Source organism: Mesoplodon bidens (genome assembly GCF_964165515.1).
Source record: "Mesoplodon bidens genome assembly, chromosome: 5".
Lineage (NCBI taxonomy): Eukaryota > Metazoa > Chordata > Mammalia > Artiodactyla > Ziphiidae > Mesoplodon > Mesoplodon bidens.
In genome coordinates, this window is record NC_138161.1 from 83,102,347 (window position 1) to 83,124,310 (window position 21,964).

The following is a 21,964-nucleotide window of genomic DNA, read 5'->3' on the forward strand; positions in this document are numbered from 1 at the left end:
TATAATTTAGGTAGAGATTAAAAAACCTATATTAATTTACACTTAGTTCATTAGAAGCCCAAGTAACTAATAGAATGTCTGAACCTCAAGTTGATGGAGAAGACAAGATTAGGACTTGTACATCTTTGAATTTTAATTATTTTTATAGTTGTTAGGTTTCTTTAACTTCCACAGTGGTTACTTTGTAATAACCCCCCTTATATTACAAGGTCTGAGTAATTTATTTTCTAATAACTCAAATTGATAAGTAGATAGAACATTGTAAATAATTTTGGGGGGTAATAACTTAAAAATGAAATCTGAGATTGCAGTCTAGTGTTATAAATAGAATTAGTTTGAAGAATCTACAAATAACATATTTTCTGGTTTATGTTATTTTTCCCTCATTCTTTATTTCACAGTTTATTAATATGATTCAGAAGTCTCTATGGACACATTTTATGAAACATTCATTTCCCAGAGGTTAACTTTTCTTAAGCAGAAAAGAAAACAAAACAAAAATCCAAAAATAAACAATGAAATAAACTCAAATGCATATTCAGAGCTTTAGAGATTTAGGCTGAGGGAGAAGGAAACCTTATTTCTATTATAATGCTAATATTTAGACCAACTTTTGCCCTTATGATGTTGAGCTTTACTTTCCTCAGCTCACTTAACACTTAATGGAAACCCTAAATATGCAGACTGAGTCATGCAGTAAACCCAGAGCCAACCTTGAGGAATACAGTCAGGAAAGTAGAAATGCAGTGAGTCCTTTTGAAACTGGAGGGAATGGGGCAGTGCACAACATTTAAAAGAATGACATAGCTGTAAGAGCACAACAGAAACTGGTTAGAACCAACTAGGTCCAAGATGACAGACAAATGACTTCCACTAGACCTTGAGCATGGTAAATGACACACCCACAGGCACCATGACAGTTCCAAGGCCGACCACAAAAGGTCAAAAAGTGGGCAGTGACCTAACTCCTGGAAATCCCCACCCCTTCCCCAAAATAGCTGGAATACTCCTCCTACTCATTAGCCTATGAAATTAACCACCCCTATAAAAACTGACAACCCCCATACCCTGGTGCCTCTCCTGCCTTTTGAGATGGTCCATACTCAGTCTGTGGAGTGTTTCTTTCTAAATAAATCCACTTCTTGCCTATCACTTTGCCTCTCGCTGAATACATTCTGTGCTGAGACACAAAGAACATGAGCCTCAGTAAGTCCAGACACCAAGTGAGTGAATGTAATTAAAAGACTGTGGGTTCAAGTCCCAGTCTGGGTTTTGGCTGGGTTCGAGTCCTGGCATGTGGATTCAAGTCCCAATCTCAGTTGCATGGTTTCACCTTGATAGCCTCATTCTCCAGTCCCTGGTGGCCTGATCCAGTTGTGAGAAGGAGTTCTCACTTCAGTGTCCGTTTTTTATTCTATTCTTCTTCCTACCAATCTGTGGGCCTGATACTGAGAGGGACCCTGTGGGGCTCCTGGGCACAAAAGCCTTTCTGTTTCCCCTATTTCTTGGTTACAGGAAATAGGCTTCATTCAGACACTATGACCTTCCCTGAGTTCCAATGAGCAGGTTTAAACAGTTGCTAAATAGGGAAGGGAGGGGATATGGAGACAATGGAGGAACAGTCAAAAGAAACAATGGTGTAGCCTTGGGGCAAAGTCCTGGTTCTCCTTCAAGGGATATACATAACATACTTTGAGCTGTTTTGCAGATACTGAAACTCCCACCAGGTGGGAGAAGATAATGGTATGCTGCCCACAGCCATGTAGACCCCAGACCAGTTGAAACCAAGAGATTGATGATGCGTACTCCCATTTACTTCACCATCAACCAGTCAGAAGAATGTCCACGAGCTTATCACATCCTTTTTGAACCATTGCTATAAAACTTCTTACTGCCTCTCCAAGTTGGGACACACGGTTTTGAGGGCATTAGCCCACTGTGGCCCCCTTTTCCTGGCAAAGCAATAAAGCTATTCTTTTCTACTTCCTCCAAAACTGTCTCTCCAAGATTTAATTTGTTGTCCGCGTACAGAGGCCGGATTCGGCTTCAGGCCCTTCACTGAACTTCCCTCCAATACTTTTTCAGCTTTTGCCAAACTTTGTTCCTGGAGGCTACTTCACATTCACTGTAGGCCGTCTGACTTCAAGTTAGGGTTACCAGATTTAGTACAAACAAAACTAAACTAAACAGAACCCCACGTTAATAGTGAATTTTAGCTAAACAAGTAATTTATCGATTTATTTTTTGTTTAAGCATGCCCCATGCAGACTTATGAGACATACTTATACTAAAAAAAAAAAAAAAAAAAAAAAAAAAATCTGTTTAGCTGACCTAAACAATATGTAACTAATCAACTAGGTATCCTGTTCATTATCCATCAACCCTCCTTGCAGTATGTGTCTGGAAATATGTCAGATATTTTACATGCGGTTTCTCAAATTTTCATGATAGCCAGGAGACAGGTATTAGCATTCCCATATTAAAGATAAGGAAACTAAGGGCAGAAAAGATTCAATTATTTGCTCTTTCCCTTTGCCATTGGTATACAAAAATTCTAATAGAGAGGGGACAAAGTACGGGAAAGAAGTACCTGGGTTCTTCCATCAGAACACAGGGCTCAAGCTGGAGCTCTGGTTTTTACTAATACATGTGGAATTTTGAGCAGCTTAAGTTCTTTAAATACCCTCAGTATCCGTGTCACCACATGTTGATGATGATCATACTTCCTTAGAAAGTTGTCTGTCCTAATGAAAGTGAAGTCCTGAGCAGAGAACGAGCACATGTTAGCAATTAATACATTTTAACTGATGTTATTATTAATATGAATTGTTAATCCAAATGCTACCTGGTCAGTACTTTCTTAAGAATATTCAAACCACAACAATAGCCTAAATTATTATATATAGGTCATGTGTGAGTCATATTCCTTAAGGGCTCAGTTATTTTTATTGTAACCACATTAATTTTATTTTAACAAATTAATTTTCCTAACAGATATTGCATAATACTTCCTTGAATCTTAAAAGATACATGGAAGACACTACATACCATGTTTTGTGGACTCAGGGTCAATATTTTGTCACTATTTAACAGGAGGTTGTGCATCAGAGGTTACTGCCCCTCCCCCACCCACAGCTGCTTGTCTGGCTGTTAGTCTGTGACCTCTCAGTTCTGTTGTAAAGTTGCTTGCTTCCTGCCCTAGCTCTCAGAAATCTGCTGCTTCTGATTGTGTCTCATCTTAAAAAAATAGAGAAATAATTCTTTCAGAATTTAGGGCACATTATAAGTCCATAGGTTCCAAAGGATGAAATACCTTTTCTGTGGAATTAATATCAAAGAAATATTTCATGACAGACTTTTTTTGACGTTCAGAATATTTGGGTGGTGGTTTTATTTTCCCTTTGCTTCCCATCTCTTGATTCCCTTAGTTTGTGCTCTTCAAAATCCAAGTTACTGACAGCCTGATTTCTAACCAAAGGGTTTTCATTGTATTTAGATGAATTGTATTCTAAAAAGAAAATAAATAAGTGAATAAATTTAGGTAGATGATTATGATGCTGACACAAAACCATTATTAGTCAAATTAATCACTATACCATTCCCATCAGCACACAAGCCTGTTGCAACATCTCCCATGAAAAAGAAAAAAACAATCAAAAAAACCTCCTGCTCTCCTGTTCCCATATCCCCTGGGGTTCAATTCCCCTGTTCCACTTAAAAGTAAAGCTCTTTGAAAAAGATGATTCAAATTGCAATTTCTAATTATTTTCCTCTCATTCTCCTTTGAATTGCCATTAAGGTTTTAGTTCCTATCACTCCATCAAAATATCAGGTATCTTTGCCACCAATAACCTCCACAGTTCCAAACCCACGAACCTTTATATACAGTTTTCCTTATACTTATCCTATATTTGATACAGATAATCACTCCCTCCTTGAAATGCTTTCTTCATTTGGTCTTGGGAGATATTTTGTTCTCCTAGTTGGCCTTCTAACTCATTGGCTAAACATTCTATTCTCTCTGCTGGTTACCCTTCCTTCTCCAAATCTCTAACCTTGAAGAATTCAGACATCTGCCTCCGTAAATGATATAGTCCTTTCTCACGACTTTTAAATACCATTTTCATGTTGTTAGATACCAAATTTATATCTCCAGCTTCTACCTCTCCCTTGAATTTCAGACTTCAGTATTAGAATAGCTATTGTATTGCTCCAAGTGTCTACAGAATAGGCAGCTTAAATTTAAAATGTTTAAATCAGCACTTTTGATTACACAGTCACAACCATTATCCTACCGTAGTCATCCCTATCCCATAAATTGGCACCTCTATTCTTCTGGTGGCTCAGGTCAAAAAGCTTGGTGCATCCTCTTCTCCACTTGCTCTCTCATATCCCACATCCAATCTATCAGCAAATCCTGTCAGATCTTCTTTCAAAGTATATCCTGACCATTCCTTTCCAGTTATACCTAATTCAAGACACCACCTGGATTGCTATAATAGCCTCCTAGCTCCTTTCTCTGACTCACTCTTATTTACTTACCAGTCAGAGAGATGAGATGCTTATAAAGTTTGAGTCAAATTATTGCCATTCGATTGCCCCAAATGTTCCACGGCTTACTGTTTCACTCAGAATAGATTCCAGAAAACGTATCTAAGCCCCAAATCTTATATAGCTTGACCCTCTGTGTTTCTCTGACTTTGCCTTTTACCACTTACCTCTCACATACACTCGCTGTCTTGCTGTTCCTGCAAAATCCTAAATATTTCAGTCTTAGGGCACGTCCTTGCTGCTTTCTCTCCTGAGAAAACTTTTTCCCAAGATATCGACACAACATTTTTCTCTGGATATCCACATGATTAACTCTGTCATTTCGCTCTAATATAACTCTGTGAGAGGCTTTTCACGGCAACCCTACAAATAGTGTCACATTCCACTCACTTCAGGCTCTATGTCCCTAAATATGCTTAATATTTTTTTCAGAGCTCTGACCACTATAAGACATATTATACATTTGTTTATTGTTTTTTTTTTTTTTTTCATCTACAAATTGTAAGGCCCCTGAAGGTAGAAACTTTCTCTGGGATTTTATTTTTCCCCCTCCAATGTTTTCCTTTTCTTTTTTTTTTTTTTTTCTTTCTTTCCCTCAGTATATTTTGATTACTGCTGTATTCACATCACCTAAGTAATACTTGGTGCATACAGGCTTTCAAATATATTTGTTGAGTGACTAAATGGAAGAATGAATAAACAAATCATCATATTCCATGACCCATCTAAAGAAACATTATTAATTTGTGATTAGAAAGTGCTTTATAAAAGATGTGAGTTTTAATTACAAGGAGCTTCATAAAATGTGTAATTTTTCCTATTTCCAGAAACATTATCAAATCAGCAAGAGCCTGATTGGCATTGTGGCTTTTAAGAAAAACATAAATTCTAACACCTGTGATATCATTGGGTTATTATTTGGTTTATAATGGTTTATCAGATAAAATATATTTTGTAATTAATAATTCTAATCATAAAACAAATATTATTTATATATCAATCCTTAGAGAATGATACACCAAAAGTAATTCAATTTAATTTGTAAGATAAAGATTCACTTGCTTTTACATAACAGAGGTCTGTGGACAAGAGAATATTAACATTTCATGTATAATAAATCAATAGATTATCCTATCAGGTTAATAGTACCTATCATTCTAATGTGAAGATGTCCAGGAGAGATACTAACATACAGAAAAGTTTAAAAATTGGAGTTATGCTTTTTACCTCTGATCTTGAGTGTTATTGATTGGGAAGGAAAATTGGAACAAAAACAATTTCTTGGAACTTAATATAACCAACCACATTTTAATCATATCTGATTATGGAACAGTCAGAAAAATATAGTATTTTAAACAGAAAAAAATATTTAAAGTCACATTTTGGTTACTGCATTTTGTTATTTTGAGGTTATTATTTTGTATCTGGCAAGTCTTTTGAAGTATTGCATTTATGTGTATATTCCTGAAAATATGATGCTGACTTTTAAAATATAATTGATGATTAATTCTAATTTCAGATTGAACTTAAGATTTACAGGCAGACTGGGTGTTATAATTTTTCCAAATACAGAAAAAACTTTGGGCAAACATAGAAAACAAATCACATTAAGCTATTTCCAAGTAAATTGATGCTATAAATACGATTTTCTATGTTTTAATGAGATCCCTTATATCCCAAAAACATTAGTTTTCCCCTACTTCACTGTGAAGAGTATTTCAAAACACTTAGTCAAATATATTTTAGTATAGCTATCTTTGTAAAGGTAGTAGCCTTTTGGGGAATCTGGTTTCTCCTCATTCCACTGTCACTGATGGTAAGATATTGCCGCACTCTTATATGGTTTTGCAAGTAATCTTATGTACATTTTAAATTGTCCTGTAACATAATTCTTTTTTTTCATATAAGTTACACTGATGCATATGTATTTTTTTCACTTACATTTATATTCTATTTGTTAAACTAAGGTATTTTACAGGAACACTGCAGCCAACATTTATTGTTTTATTCCTTACTAAATCCTCACCTAATTCCTAAGGGGGAAAAAAGAATTTGAAGCGATAGAACATTGATGCATTGGTGCAGTCATGATAACAATAAAATAAATCGCAGGGGATTTGAACCCTAACCCTTTTGTGAAGTCATCAAAATGTTCCAGTTAGGTTAATTATGATAATGTACCACAAATAATTATAGAATCAGAGAGTAAGGACTTTTTCCCTCACTCTGGAAACCACATGAACTATTATCTGTCAAAAAATCTAATTATAAGCCTGATAATAATTGGACTAGATGGCCAGATGACAGTCTTTCATAAACTTAAATTTGTCTCTGTATGTCATGATGTCTAATTTTAGTCTATGCTCTGCCCTTACCTCTGTAACATTAACCAGGCAGGTATCAGCATGCTAACATGTTAAAATTATAAGTTTGCAACCAAATGCATTTCCTAAGCATATTTAATGACTGCTTTCATAATAATTCATGGTGAAGACAGCCTAGAGAATGGATAATAGAAGGAAATGAAAGTTAATCGTCTTGAGTCATAGCTAATCTTTGTTCTTCCCCTATTAGCTCCAATTCACTTTTCCTCTATAGACCACACTCTTCTCATCAGAAAATGTTAAATAGTGTCATCATTTCAGCAAATTTTCATTCTAATTATAGCATCCATATACTTCATACCTTGTCAGTATAATGGTACTGTTCTCTTTAAAACTATCTTTAACTGCTACCCTTTTGGTATATTTAAGACATCTCTTATTAAAAGGTATGTCATAATTAAGTCCTAGAATATTTATTTTTACTTGAAAAACATAATAAAAATAAATTCAAGTGTAATTTGAAAATTAATTTATTGGTGAAGGGATACAAACTCTATAAAATGAGAACAGACACATGCTAAGTTCCTATACAGAAATTTAGAATAAAGGGGCACCAGTTCTCCAATAATATTTTCTTTAACTTTTCTTCAGTTTTTCTATTACCTTTTAAAAACATAAAATGATTCCAGGAGATGAAAATAAAAGAACACACAAAGAAAATATACTTGTTTGAAAATTAAGTGGGGTTGAAATGTTATTTCAATCACTTTATTTTTTCTGTCATATATAAGTAAACACAATAGAAATATAGCTATTAAACACTATATATTAAATAAAGTTCACATTATAAATATTAGAAAATACATTATTATTAAGTTCACTCCTACTAGTAAAATGAAGTTATAGCAATACATATGAAACACCCATCATATATATATCTGGAATATAACAATAAAGTTCATTATTTTAGAAATCTGGCAAATCTGTAATTTCTAATTATTGCAATTATAATTAATTACACAGAAGCAGGCCTATTTTAAATTCTCCCAATTATTCAAAGTAATCTTGTGCACTAAGGAATAATGACTTAGCATTTCATTTAATGTCACTTACTTTCCAGTACAAATGTCAAGAACTGTTCATATTTATTTTTTACAGATCAGTGAACCAAGGGACTGAAAGTTTAGTAATATATTTTTGTTCCTATTTAATAAGTTGTTCCTCACACTGTAAGGGAATAAATAATAAATAAATAAAACAAACAAGGATAGCAGCAGGTATACTGATATGAAGTTACTAAAAATACTTTGTTAAGTAACTTTTTGGTTTCATGACATCAAAATAGGACAAAATAAAAGTGCCTTGTGTTATATCATTTATTTCTGGCAAAAAAAGTATTAGGAAACAGTAACAAATTCAGAGCTGTTCTGAATAAATGAATTCGCACCAAAAAGACAGAAGCAAGTAAATTGCCTCAATTTTGCAGTTTACCTTTATTTCTTTGAAAATTTGATTAATGTTGAGTCAGGAAGTTAAACAACTGTACATTCTTGGGAGGAAGCCAAGTTTAATTTTAGATAAGAATAAATTGAAGTAGTTTATGCCTGGTAGGGGCAAAACTGAATTTGTTTAATGGAAAGGAGGAATGCAGTTTCCTGTCAATGATAAGGTTTATTTCAACGTGTCAATAGGGTTGTATATTTATAGTCCCATTTTTCAGATAAGGAAAAACAGTAAGGAATTTTAAGTAACTTGCCTAAGGTTATATTATATACAAAGGATCTGTAGAAAGATTAACACTGGACACATCAGGGCTATCACTTATGATGGGGAAGACTGTGTAACTGCACTGTGAATAGCTCTCCTTGAGGTTGTGCCCTGGAGGAGCTCTGAAAATAGCACCCAGAGAGGACATAGCAAACCAAAGATGCTCTGCAACAGCAGGAGGTAACTGGAGTTGTCCTGGAATAATGATCCTCTATCTGACGTTATGCTACTAATTGTATTTTGGCTTATTTTCCTGCTTTAGCTGTTCTGCTCTATCTGACAAATCAAGTTTGATTTCACCAATTTCCTGTATCACTGAGGTAGTGCTGAAAATATGTCATTAAGTGCTGGTTAATTTAATCTATTGGTCATCAAGCTATTGACTGGATGAATAATTGATGGATATATATGTTATATTGATATTTCAACAACTCCTATTATAGGATATTGGATATAATGCACATATGGACCTGTCTGCTATTTGGATATGGGTTTCATTCATTTTTAGAGATGGGACTGAGGGAAAAGCAGAAGCAAGCAAAGTACAAATAGGTGGAAATTCCAACTAACAAAGGCATAAATACATTGTGGCTTCTACTTTACAAGGACTCTCAAAGACTGCAACTAAAGACACTAAATTTGAATACCATTTAGTGCTTTCACAGAATAATGTTTTCTTTATTTTTGCAAGAAGTCAAATTAAAAAGGTTTTGTTTTCTAATATATCTTGGAAATTGACAAGATCTTTTAAAGTAACTGAAAAAAATGAATTTCATGGAACTGAATGAGAAATGTAAGGTTAAGATTCTCTTAAAATACAAATGGGAGAGAGGTTGGGCTTTCAGCTTCATCCATGATGGAGTGATAGAAACTGGATTAACTCTCCTACCCAAAACAATTATATACTAGACCAAAAACAAACAAACCAAAACAAAAAGACAATGAGTTTCAGGAACTGGATAACAGACAGCATAAATCTATGATGTTTGAGAAAAGGGGAAGTTCAAGATGAGTCCACATTTACTGTGGTTATTCACATAAGGATAAATTATTGTCCAAGATGCAAGGAGCTTGAGACTAAGCAGAGTACAGTAGGTTCACTGAGGTTAAAAGAGAGAAATAAGAGTTCTAGGATACAGAAGAAATTAGAATCTGTGGGACAGGTCTCCCTGCAGATCTTTGGCTGAGTCTTGGGCTAAATATGTGCAAGATGAGAGTATGAGAGGTTAAACAGAGAGAAGATGCTGCAGGGCTGAGAGCAGAAAAGAGATGGAAAAACCGGAGAGAGAAATACTATTATAATGTTGTCAACATTTCTGTTTTCATCTCATTAATACCTCATTAATACTCAGTCTAGCTGAGTGGAAAGTTATAACTTGGGAGTAAAGAGACTCAGTCTATCTCCATCCTAATAGATACTTAAACCAAGTAACTGTAATATCCTCAGTGACAACGGACATTGGAGTTTAAGTCCTGCCAAGTTAGAGGGACTATAAAATATCTTGGGCCTTTCATGGATTCACTCTAACAAAATATAAAACCAAGCCTATACACATTTGAGAAAAATTCAAGTTTATACACATCCTTTAATTGAACTGCCTAGTAAAATTAAAAACAAACAAGCAAACATTATTCCATGGAAGCATACATTATTCAGAGGAGGCTAAAATAATATAGAATTTCTACTCATATTATCCACAAAGTCTAGTACAAACTTGAAAATTTCTAGACATGCAAAGAAATAGGAAAATAGAAAATGAACCCATGAAACAGATATTGGATGAGCAAACAAAACCTTAAGGCAGCTATTTTAAGTATGTTCAAGAACTTAAAGAATAATATTTTTAAATAGAAAACAGGGAGGAACTCAGAAAAATAATGAAACTACTGGAAAAAATTAGATCTGAACACTAATGGGTGAAATAAAAAAATCATTGGGTAAGTTCAACCACAGATTGAAGAAGATAGAAGAGTCACTGAGCTTGCAGAGAAACCAATTTAAAAATGTACCTAATGTGAAAAACAGAAACAAAACTGAAGAAAAGGGAAGAAAAGAAATGAAACTGAGTTATTTATAGTGAGGTGGATGGACCTAGAGTCTGTCATACAAGTGAAGTAAGTCAGAAAGAGAAAAACAAATACCGTATGCTAATGCATATATACGGAATATAAAAAAAACGGTACTGATGAACCTAGTGGCAGGATAGGAATAAAGACACAGACATAGAGAATGGACTTGAGGACATGTAGGGGGAAGGGGAAAAGCTGGAATGAAGTAAGAGAGTAGCATTGACATGTATACACTACCAAATGCAAAATGGATGGCTAGTGGGAAATTACTGCATAGCACAGGGAGATCAGCTCAATGTTTTGTGATGACCTAAAGAGGTAGCATAGGGAGGATGGGAGGAAGGCTCAAGAAGGAGGGGATATAGGGATATATGTATGTATATGGCTGATTCACTTTGTTGTACAACAGAAACTAACACAGTATTGTGAAACAATTATACTCCAATAAAGATATATTAAAAATAAATAAATAAATACAATAGAAAACAAAATGTATCTAATTTGAAAAACAGAAGCAAAACTGCAGAAAAGGGAACAGAGCCTTAGAGACCTGTGGAACAAAATTCAATAGTCTAGTGCATGTATATTGGGAGTTTGTGAAGGAGATAAGAGTGAGAATGGGGCAGAAAGAATATTTGATGGAATACTGACACAAAATTTCTCAAATGTGACATTGAAAATCACCAGGAAGAATCTTAGTAAACACTAGGCCAAAACAAAACAAAATGCTTAACCAAAGAAATCGCACTTGGAAACATGATGAACAATTGAAACCAAAGGTAAACAGAAAATTTTGAAATCAACCAGAGGAAATATTGTTTTTTAATTGTATACAGGGGACAATCATATGAATAAAGGCTCACTTTACATCAGAACTGAAGAGATAAGAAGAAAATGAAACACATCTTTAAACTGATAAAAGAAAAAAAGATCAAACCAGAATTCTATCTTCTTAAAAAATATATCATTCAATTGAAGCAAAATAAAGGTATTTCCAGATTTTAAAAAGCTGAGGAAATTTGTAACTAGCCAAGCTGCCAATGAGAAATCCTAAAGGATATTCTTCAGCACAAAGGGAAATGATGTCAGATGAGAGCTAGAATCCACAAGAAAGAGTAAAGAACACTGGAAATTGTATATACATGAGCAAACATAAAATAATATTTTTTTCTTTTCTTTTATGAATTTATCTTAATATAATTGATCATTTAAAGCAAATAAAATTTTATGAGGGATTTTATATTATACATTTTATAAACATATGACAGCAATATAAAAAATGGAGTACAATAAATGAAACTATACGGTTAGTTTCTTACATTTGTGAAGTAGTAAGAGTGAAATGGAAAATAGGAAGCATGCATTGTTTAGAAAGTGGGAAATGTCAATGGCAAAGTGCTAAGTGGTTCAGTATTAACTCTAAGTATTTAGTTATAAGTTAAAGAAACAATTGTTAGCATTAAGAAAAATACTGGTGAAAAAATTAAAGGCAAACTAAAACTTCTGTTTAAAAATAAAATCAGGGCTTCCCTGGTGGCGCAGTGGTTGAGAGTCCACCTGCCGATGCAGGGGACACAGGTTCATGCCCCAGTCCGGGAAGATCCCACATGCCATGAAGCAGTTGAGCCCATGAGCCATGGCCGATGAGCCTGCATGTCTGGAGCCTGTGCTCCACAATGGGAGAGGCCACAACAGTGAGAGGCCCGCATACCACACACACAAAAAAATAATAAAAATAAATAAAAATAAAATCAAATAAAGCATTAAACTAATGCAGAAAAAAAGCTGAAAAGGAGCAATAAGAAGGATGGATTAAAAATAGCAAGTTGGGGGCTTCCCTGGTGGCACAGTGGTTGAGAGTCCGCCTGCCGATGCAGGGGACATGGGTTCGTGCCCCAGTCCGGGAGGGTCCCACATGCCACGGAGTGGCTGGGCCCGTGAGCCGTGGCTGCTGGGCCTGCGCATCCGGAGCCTGTGCTCCACAATGGGAGAGGCCACAGCAGTGAGAGGCCCACATATTGCAAATATATATATATATATATATATATATATATATATAGCAAGGTGGTACCAGAAAACTACTAGAGCTAATCAATGAATTTGGTAAAGTTGCAGGATACAAAATTAATGCACAGAAATCTCTTACATTCCTATACACTAATGATGAAAATTCTGAAAGTGAAATTAAGGAAACACTCCCACTTACCATTGCAACAAAAAGAATAAAATACCTAGGAATAAGCTTACCTAGGGAGACAAAAGACCTGTATGCAGAAAATTATAAGATACTGATGAAGGAAATTAAAGATGATACCAACAGATGGAGAGATATACTATGTGTTTGGATTGGAAGAAACAATATTGTGAAAAATGACTATACTATCCAAAGCAATCTACAGATTCAATGTAATCCCTATCAAATTACAAATGTCATTTTTTATGGAACTAGAACAAAAAATCTTAAAATTTCTATGGAGACACAAAAGACCTCGAATAGCCAAAGCAGTCTTGAGGGAAAAGAATGGAACTGGAGGAATCAGACTCCCTGACTTCAGAATATACTACAAAGCTATAGTAATCAAGACAATATGGTACTGGCACAAAAACAGAAACATAGATCAATAGAACAAGATACAAAGCCCAGAGATAAACCCACGTACCTATGGTCAACTAATCTATGACAAAGGAGGCAAGGATATACAATGGAGAAAATACAGTCTCTTCAATAAGTGGTGCTGGGAAAACTGGACAGTTACATGTAAAAGAATGAAATTATAACACTCCCTAACACCATACACAAAAATAAACTCAAAATGGATTCGAGACCGAAATGTAAGGCCAGACATTATCAAACTCTTAGAGGAAAACATAGGAAGAACCCTCTTTGACATAAATCACAGCAAGATCTTTTTTCATCTACCTCCTAGAGAAATGGAAATAAGAACTAAAATAAACAAATGGGACCTAATGAAACTTCAAAGCTTTTGCACAGCAAAGGAAATCATAAACAAGACAAAAAGACAACCCTCAGAATGGGACAAAATATCTGCAAATGAAGCAATGGACAAAGGATTAATCCCCAAAATACAGAAACAGCTCATGCAGCTCAATATAAAAAAAAAACAAACAACCCAATCCAAAAATGGGCAGAAGACCTAAACAGATATTTCTCCAAAGAAGACATAAAGATGACCAAGAAGCACATGAAAAGCTGCTCCACATCATTAATTATTAGAGAAATGCAAATCACAACTACAATGAGGTATCACCTCACACCAGATAGAATGGGCATCAACAGAAAATCTACAAACAACAGATTCTGGAGAGGGTGTGGAGAAAAGGGAACCGTCTTGCACTGCTTGTGGGAATGTAAATTGATACGGCCATTATGAAGAACAGTATGGAAGTTCCTTAAAAATCTAAAAGTAGAATTACCATATGATCCAGCAATCCTACTACTGAGCATATACCCAGAGAAAAACATAATTCAAAAAGACACATGCATCCCAATGTTCATTGCAGCACTATTTACAATAGCCAGGTCATGGAAACAACCTAAATGCCCATTGACAGATGAATGGATAAAGAAGGTGTGGTGTATATATACAATGGAATATTACTCGGCCATAACAAGGAACAAAATTGGGTCATTTGTTGAGACGTGGGTGGATCTAGAGACTGTCATACAGAGTGAAGTAAGTCAGAAAGATAAAAGCGAATATTGTATATTAATTCATATATGTGGAACCTAGAAAAATGGTACAGATGAACCAGTTTGCAGGGCAGAAATTGAGACACAGATGTAGAGAACAAACGTATGGACACCAAGTGGAGAAAGCGGAAGGGGGTGGGAATGGTGGTGTGATGAATTAGGCGATTGGGATTGACATGTATACACTGATGTGTATAAAATTGATGACTAATAAGAACCTGCTGTATAAAAATATAAATAAAATAAAATTCAACAATTCAAAAAAAAGAAAAAAATAATAGCAAGGTGTTAGATTTAAACAAAAACATATAGACAATTACATTAAATATCAAATGGGTTAATCACACCAACTGTAAGAAGGGTTTTAGTTATTTATTTATTTAATAGGTGGGTTGGAGTAAAAGGATGGTACAAAATATATTATGCAAATGTAAGCATGGGAAACTTGATGTATCTATCTTAATATTAGGCAAAGTCAAGTTCAGGACAGAGACATTTCATAATGATAAACAGTCAATTAATCAGGCCTACATAATCCTAAAAGTACATGGAATTAATAGTATAGATTTAAAATATTAAAAGGAAAGTTAGCAGAACTAAATGGAGAAATAAATAATACCATAGTTATAGTCCAAGGTGTTAATACCCTTCTCTCAGTATTTAAAACAAGTAGGCAAAAAATATTAGTAAGACTATTAGAAGACCTGAGCAACCATGAACTAATTAATTTACAGAACACACCATACCAAATAATTGAAGAACACACATTCTTTTCAAGAGCACATACAATAATCACCTATAAGGATCATATGCTGGGTCATAAAATAATTCTCAATATATTTCAAAGGGAAAAATCTTACAGAGTATAATCTCTTACTAGAACTGAATTCAATTAGAAATCCACAACAAGATATCTAGAAATTACCCAAATAGCTGGAAGGTAAACAATAGACTACTAAACAACCCATTGGCAAAATAAAATATCACAAAGGAAAATTCAAAATTATTTTGAACTTAATCCTAATGAGAAATACAATATATACTAAACTTATTACTTAAGGAGAAAAATCCATTAAAACATTTTATGAACCACGAACTGTAAAACTCATTTTCCTGGATGATTATTACAATGCTCAGTTCTACTTTTTTACTTTCTTGATGTGTCATTTTGGGGTTATATGGAAGTAAAATCCTGCAGTTTCCCAGTCTTGGCATTACTGACCTTTGGAATGAATAATTCGCTGTTGTGGGGGGCTGTCATGTGCATTTTAAGATGTTTAGCAGCACCCCTGGCCTCTACTTTGTTAGTAGTACCCCAAATCCAGGCATTGCTAAATGTCCCCGGTATGGGGAGTAGAGGGGAAATAAGGGGGAGAATCTCCCTGGAATGAGAACATCAAACATCATGTTTGTGGTCAAATAAATATGGGTGGATTTCCAAACCTAATGCTTAAACCAACTTTGTTTCCATGGAGTTTATTTAATCATTCTAAACTTCTGTATTTATTCATAGGTATACTTTGAAAACAGATAGTGTACACCAGGAGATTAAAATTATGTTTGCCATCAAGTCAAATCTCAATGCATATTACATGTTATTATCTGCTCAACTGTGCAAACATGGACTCTAAAGAAACTCACCGACTGAAATGACATCTTGTTATAGCTGAACTTCTTTAAAAAGTTTAGTTTTTATGGTTTATAATCTTGTTTATATGAATTTATCATTATAATTAAAATGTGTCAACCTTTATTTATTTCCCATTAAAATATGCTAATCATAGAAGATTAGGATTAAACAATCTATTATTCTATTAATTGTCAAATATTCTCTTCTTTGACCTGTTGCTATCTGTGTACCATAAATATGACCTTTACCACATCTGGTTCTCAGTGTTCCCAATTGTGAAATAAGAAAATATAAATTACTTGATGATTTAAACATGCAAAGTGGGCTTCCCTGGTGGCGCAGTGGTTGAGAGTCCGCCTGCCGATGCAGGGGACACGGGTTCGTGCCCCTATCCCGGAAGATCCCACATGCCGCGCAGCGGCTGGGCCCGCGAGCCATGGCCGCGGAGCCTGTGTGTCCGGAGCCTGTGCTCCGCAACGGGAGAGGCCACAGCAGTGAGAGGCCCGCGTACAGCAAAAAAAAAAAAAAAAAAAAAAAAAAAAAAAACATGCAAAGTATGAAGTCCTTTAAAAATTTACAGGCATCAATAATTTGAAGAAATATTGATATTTCCCTTAAATTCCCTTAATATTCCCCTTAAGTTATTTATAATCTCTAGAATTGCCAGAAAGAATTAAAAATATATTCAGATGATTTAATATGGATAGAGCCTTGAGGGAGAGAACAGAATGAAATATACATAATTCTAATGCAACTCTAGAAATAAGATGATCCTTCTTAAGCAGAAATTTAGACTGATGTTGAGAAGGTGTAAGATATTGCACAGCTACAGATAATATAATAACAGATAATATAATAGCCTACATATCTTGAAAAAAAATTTTTTTACCCATACTAGCTTTTACCTGCTTTTATTGAGTCATTAACCACATATTTGCAAAATGTGACATATACTAATGTCAGTACTTTAATGAGTATCTAATAAAACCACAGGTTCTCTTTCAAGAAGCTAGTTCTTAGTCTGGTTTAGGAGGCTCAGAATACAATGAAAGATAGGATTTAGACACGTGACAGTCAATGGCTTCTGTGAGAGTGAAAAAGAGGTCTGAAGGAATTACAACTCTAGGAATTAAATATACATTGTATGAAACATGTAGTCAGTCAAAACTTTAACAAAATAGTAGGACTTGTGTCATTAAAAAGGAGAAAGGTAAATGTTCTAAGCAGGGCACATAGCAAGAACAAGGCTCTAAGGTGTAGTTAAGCTTGAAATCTTTGGTATTCATGAGATAACTCATCTACCAAGCAACAAGGTGTTGGGGAGTACGGGTTGCAAAGAGATTATAGAAGCCTCTTAATGCCACATGGAAGAGTTTTAGCTTTATACACAGTAAATAAGTATCAAAAAATTTGAGATGAATTATATCATACAAGTACTTTGTAGAAAGATACATACAGTAACATGGAGTACAATGAATTCCAAATGGAGGTTGGGAAAGAAAACCAGGAAGCAAAATTATTCTCAACATTCTTTTCAATTGTAAAACACAGGATGACAAATTGGATTAATGCATCAATCAATTTGTGAGTTCCTGTAAGCACTTTTCAAAAAAAGAGATGCCCAAATTTCTATTCTTTTATTATTCTCATTGATACAAATTATTCCAATGTATAAAATTCAATTTGGGGTTACAAACAGTAAAAAAAAAAAAAAAAAAAAAAACATTTTTTACACACACAAAATATTTAAAAAAATAGAATATATATTCAAAGAGATTATTTTGTTCTGACTATTGAAGACATACTATCACAATATTTATAATATATGAGGGAAAATATGTTCTTCTGTAACATCTCTGATTATGTAATGTCATCTATATGACTACTCAAGTGTAAGACAGCTTAACTGAACAAGATGACTCTTGTAGCTCTCATTCAACACAGGTTACCTAAAGGCTCTGAACAAACATATTAGGGAATAAAAAACGTTGATAAAATGGCAAATTCTGTATTTTGAATAATCTGAGGGCCAACCTTATCACCATCTTGCCCTTTGATTTTCCTAAGCAGGGATGTATTTCTTTGTGTATCAGGTAACAATGTACTACTGCTTAAGAGCATGAGAAAAAGAGAGATATTCCTAATCTTTCTTAAACCTGTGAACACTATAAACTTTCAGGCTTAATAACATGTCACAGTAATTTTAGTTCTCAAGGTAAACATCTATTTCCGTACAAACTTTGGTGAACATTGTTAAAGTACTTTGAAGTACTTTGGAAATGAAATCAGAAAATATTTTTCATAAAAGTTATTTGATTATTTCTCTTAAGCACTCTGATGCAAGGAACTGAAATGCATCACATAATAAAAAACAAAACCAGGGCTTCCCTGGTGGCTCAGTGGTTAAGAATTCACCTGCCAATGAAGGAGACACAGGTTCAAACCCTGGTCCGGGAAGATCCCACATGCTGCAGAGCAGCTAGGCCCGGGGGCTACAACTACTGAGCCTGCGTTCTAGGGCCCGCAAGCCACAGCTACTGAGCCCATGCAGCACAACTACTGAAGTCTGCATGCCTAGAGCCTGTGCTCCACAACAAGAGAAGCCACTGCAATGAGGAGCCTGTCAACACAACTAGAGAAAGCCCACACACAGCAACGAAGACCCAACACAGCCAAAAATAAATAAGTAAAATAAATAAAATTTAAAAAACAAACAAACAAAGAAAAAACCCAGCTTAAGGTATGAAGAGAATAAATAATCAAAATGTTTCTGTACCTTTAATGAAGTCTACACTGGAGACCAAGCAAAGTTAAGCAAAACAAAGCAAAGCCAAACAAGAACAACAACAAAAATTGGCACTTACCCATATTTTGCAAAATTTGCCCAGCGTTTCATAATGGATCTACTCAAAATTTCCTCAGCTTTTGTGTAATTAACTCTTCTTTCCAGAGGTAAACCGAAGACAAATTCAATCTCATAACCATGCATCACTCCCATCCATTCTGGCCAAGGGAGTTTGGAGGATCGGTGTTCAAAATAGTAGAAAAAGGCATTGTTTCCCATATCTGAGAACTTTTTGGTGAACTCCAAGGCAGGGCATATGATATTATAATCCCCAACAACATCATCCAAGGCCTCACGGTAGTTTTCAGCTCTCTGATCATCTAACCGGTCCATGTAGTGGAAGAGGATCGATTCCTTTCCAAATTCACTCAATCCCGGAAAAAATATTTTTAAACCTTCTTGAAATTCTTTTCTAGTTATAATACTATTGTTATCTTTGCTGAAACCAGGAGCACCATATACTAAAAATGCTGTCCCTTCATCTTTGTTAACACCCACCAAGATCTGGGTTTTCTTGAACTGTCCAAGTTGGAGTAGTGTGTCTGGCATGTCAGTGAGAAAATCACCATCCACAGTTGGACCAAAGTTTACTGACAAGAGCGTACCATAAGGGACAACAAATACTTCATTCAGAAGAATTTCCTGGGGATCTTTATTTCGAAGACATTTGATTATCTCAGTCTCATTTTCCCTAGAGCAACCAATAAATTTAGCTAAAGTCAATGTTCTGTTCCTAGCTTCATGAAGAGATGTCACTACCCAAGGGGAATTAGAGGATCCACTTTGCAGAATGGTTCTGGTAAACAATGGGTGGCTTCTAGGAGAAAGTAAATGAAGGCTGACTGAAGCTGCTCCTGCACTTTCTCCAAAGAGAGTTACACTCTTAGGATTTCCACCAAAGGCTGCTATATTGTTTTGGACCCACTGAAGGGCCAACTGTTGATCAAATAAGCCTGTGTTTCCTGGCGCCTCAGGATTTCCCGGTAAAGCTAAGAATCCTAGGGCACCCACCCTATAGTTCATTGAAACCACAATAACTCTTTCAGCCCGTGCCAGAAACTTGCCATCATAAACATGCAAAGATGATGTCCCAGTCTGAAAGCCACCACCATAGATCCATATCATTACAGTAGCATTTTTTGGTTTAGGTGCTGGAATCCACACATTCAGATATAAACAGTCTTCACTGAGGTCAGTGTTTGGGTTCCACATCTCTGATCCAAGGAAGCCTGGGAAACTTTGATCTGTGTTCTGATAGCAAGAATTTGCATATTTTGTGGCATTCCAAATATTGGGCCACTTGGTCAAGGACTGTGGCTTTTTGAATCGAAGTCTACCAACAGGTGGCTGTGCATAGGGGATTCCAAGAAAGGCTGTTACTGTGCCACCAAGAACTGGCAAGTTCATCCCTCTGACTTTTCCATTCTTGGTGGTAATTATGATGTCTTCTTCAGTGTGTGACTTCCCATAGAGCACCCAGAGCAGAAGAAACCGCAAGAGAAATCTAATGTATATGATTGTACCCTTGCTCTGCATATTGGTTTCTGCAAGAGAGATAAGTGGGAAGTTTTAACAGCCTCATGTATCTAGTATTATATTTTATTGATGATAATTAACTAAAATTTAGTAGTTCTTATCAATCCTATAAATTACGAAAACTAATAAATCTGTTACTGCTATAAAGACACATAAAAAAACATAGAAAATGGTTGGAGATATTTCAGTTTTCAATTTAGAAATAAATGAGTGAAATGGAAAAGGAGAAATTATTTCAATTTTGAAAGATCTGTTTTCAAATCTCTGTAGGAAAGATGTAGTTTTTTAAGGAGGAAATTTGTCCAAGGCATTAGTGTATATACATATATATATATATATATATATATATATATATATATATATATATATATATATATATATATATATATACTTATTTACCATACACAGCACCACCAAAGGTGGCATTAAGTGGTAGTCTACTTAATGATAGATGTAATAGATTAAATTTTTACCCTAGTTAGAAGAGAAAATACAAGCTTATATATTCTCTGAAATATATACAGTTCTAATCATGCCTGGCTGGCTCTTGACAGTAGGTTAAGAAACTTTAAGGATCCTCAGACTTCTATAACTGCTTTTTTCTGTTTCCATGGTCCCTTCTGTGGTCCTTTTTGCCTAGTGGTTTCTTCCTCTGTATAATTGTAGCCTGTGGTCAGAAGAGAATTTGGACAAGCAATTCACAGAATGTGAAGTAACAAAAAAATACAGTAGTTGCCATTTTTCCTACAAATTGTGAAAACTAACAAATCTGCTACCACTATAAAGGCCTACGGGGAAAACTGGAAAGGGAAGACTGGATATATACCAATTCCTCTGAAACCGAATAACCATGAAGGGCTTTTGTACCTGAATTATATTGTCAATGGAGATAACGTTAGATGTGGGAGAAGAAACTGACTTAGAAGAAATTTTACACTCAGGGATTACTCAACGCATGTCTGTTAATTTGTTAATTGATTAAAGCATGTGCAACTAGGGAGGTTAAATGTATTAGCATGGTCAGATTTACTTGTATTTTGATAGTGGACACGATGAGTGAAATAAAAGGATTAAAACAGAAAGTACTGGGAAAAGTTGGGGAAGCAAAAGTAATCTTTGAGACCTATAAAATAACTGTTTGGCATTTTATTAAATAATATTTATTAATGATATGAAGAGAACATTTGGGGAAATCAAATTTTCATTAAAAATTCATAATGCATACTTGAGTTTCTTTTAAATAAAAAAAAAAATAAATCAGATTCTGAAACTCCAAGTGGCAAAGAGGGACAGAAAAATGTAATGCAGATATCATTTGAAAGAACTAACATCTTTATATAACTGAAAGAAAAAAGAAAACCTGATTAAAACTGTCAAATACAAACACTGATTCTCATCCACATAACAATAGCAAAGGTCCATACATGTACAAAATATTTTTATTATGTTTTGATAGTGTAATAATAAGTCCAACCTATGTGTCCAAGAAGCTAATCCTGTGAGCATTGAGAACTTGTATTAGTCTTTTT

General features: G+C 34.8%; 1 protein-coding gene across 1 annotated transcript in view; it reads right to left on the bottom strand.

The window, feature by feature from the left end:
• Positions 1-21,964, bottom strand: part of BCHE (butyrylcholinesterase) — a gene marked incomplete at its 5' end in the record, with an annotated part of 74,830 nt that overhangs the window by 48,101 nt on the left and 4,765 nt on the right. The window contains one exon of the mRNA XM_081234671.1: positions 18,919-20,443. Coding sequence (XP_081090797.1) covers positions 18,919-20,443 — 1,525 coding nt within the window. The remainder of the gene's footprint in view (positions 1-18,918; positions 20,444-21,964) is intronic.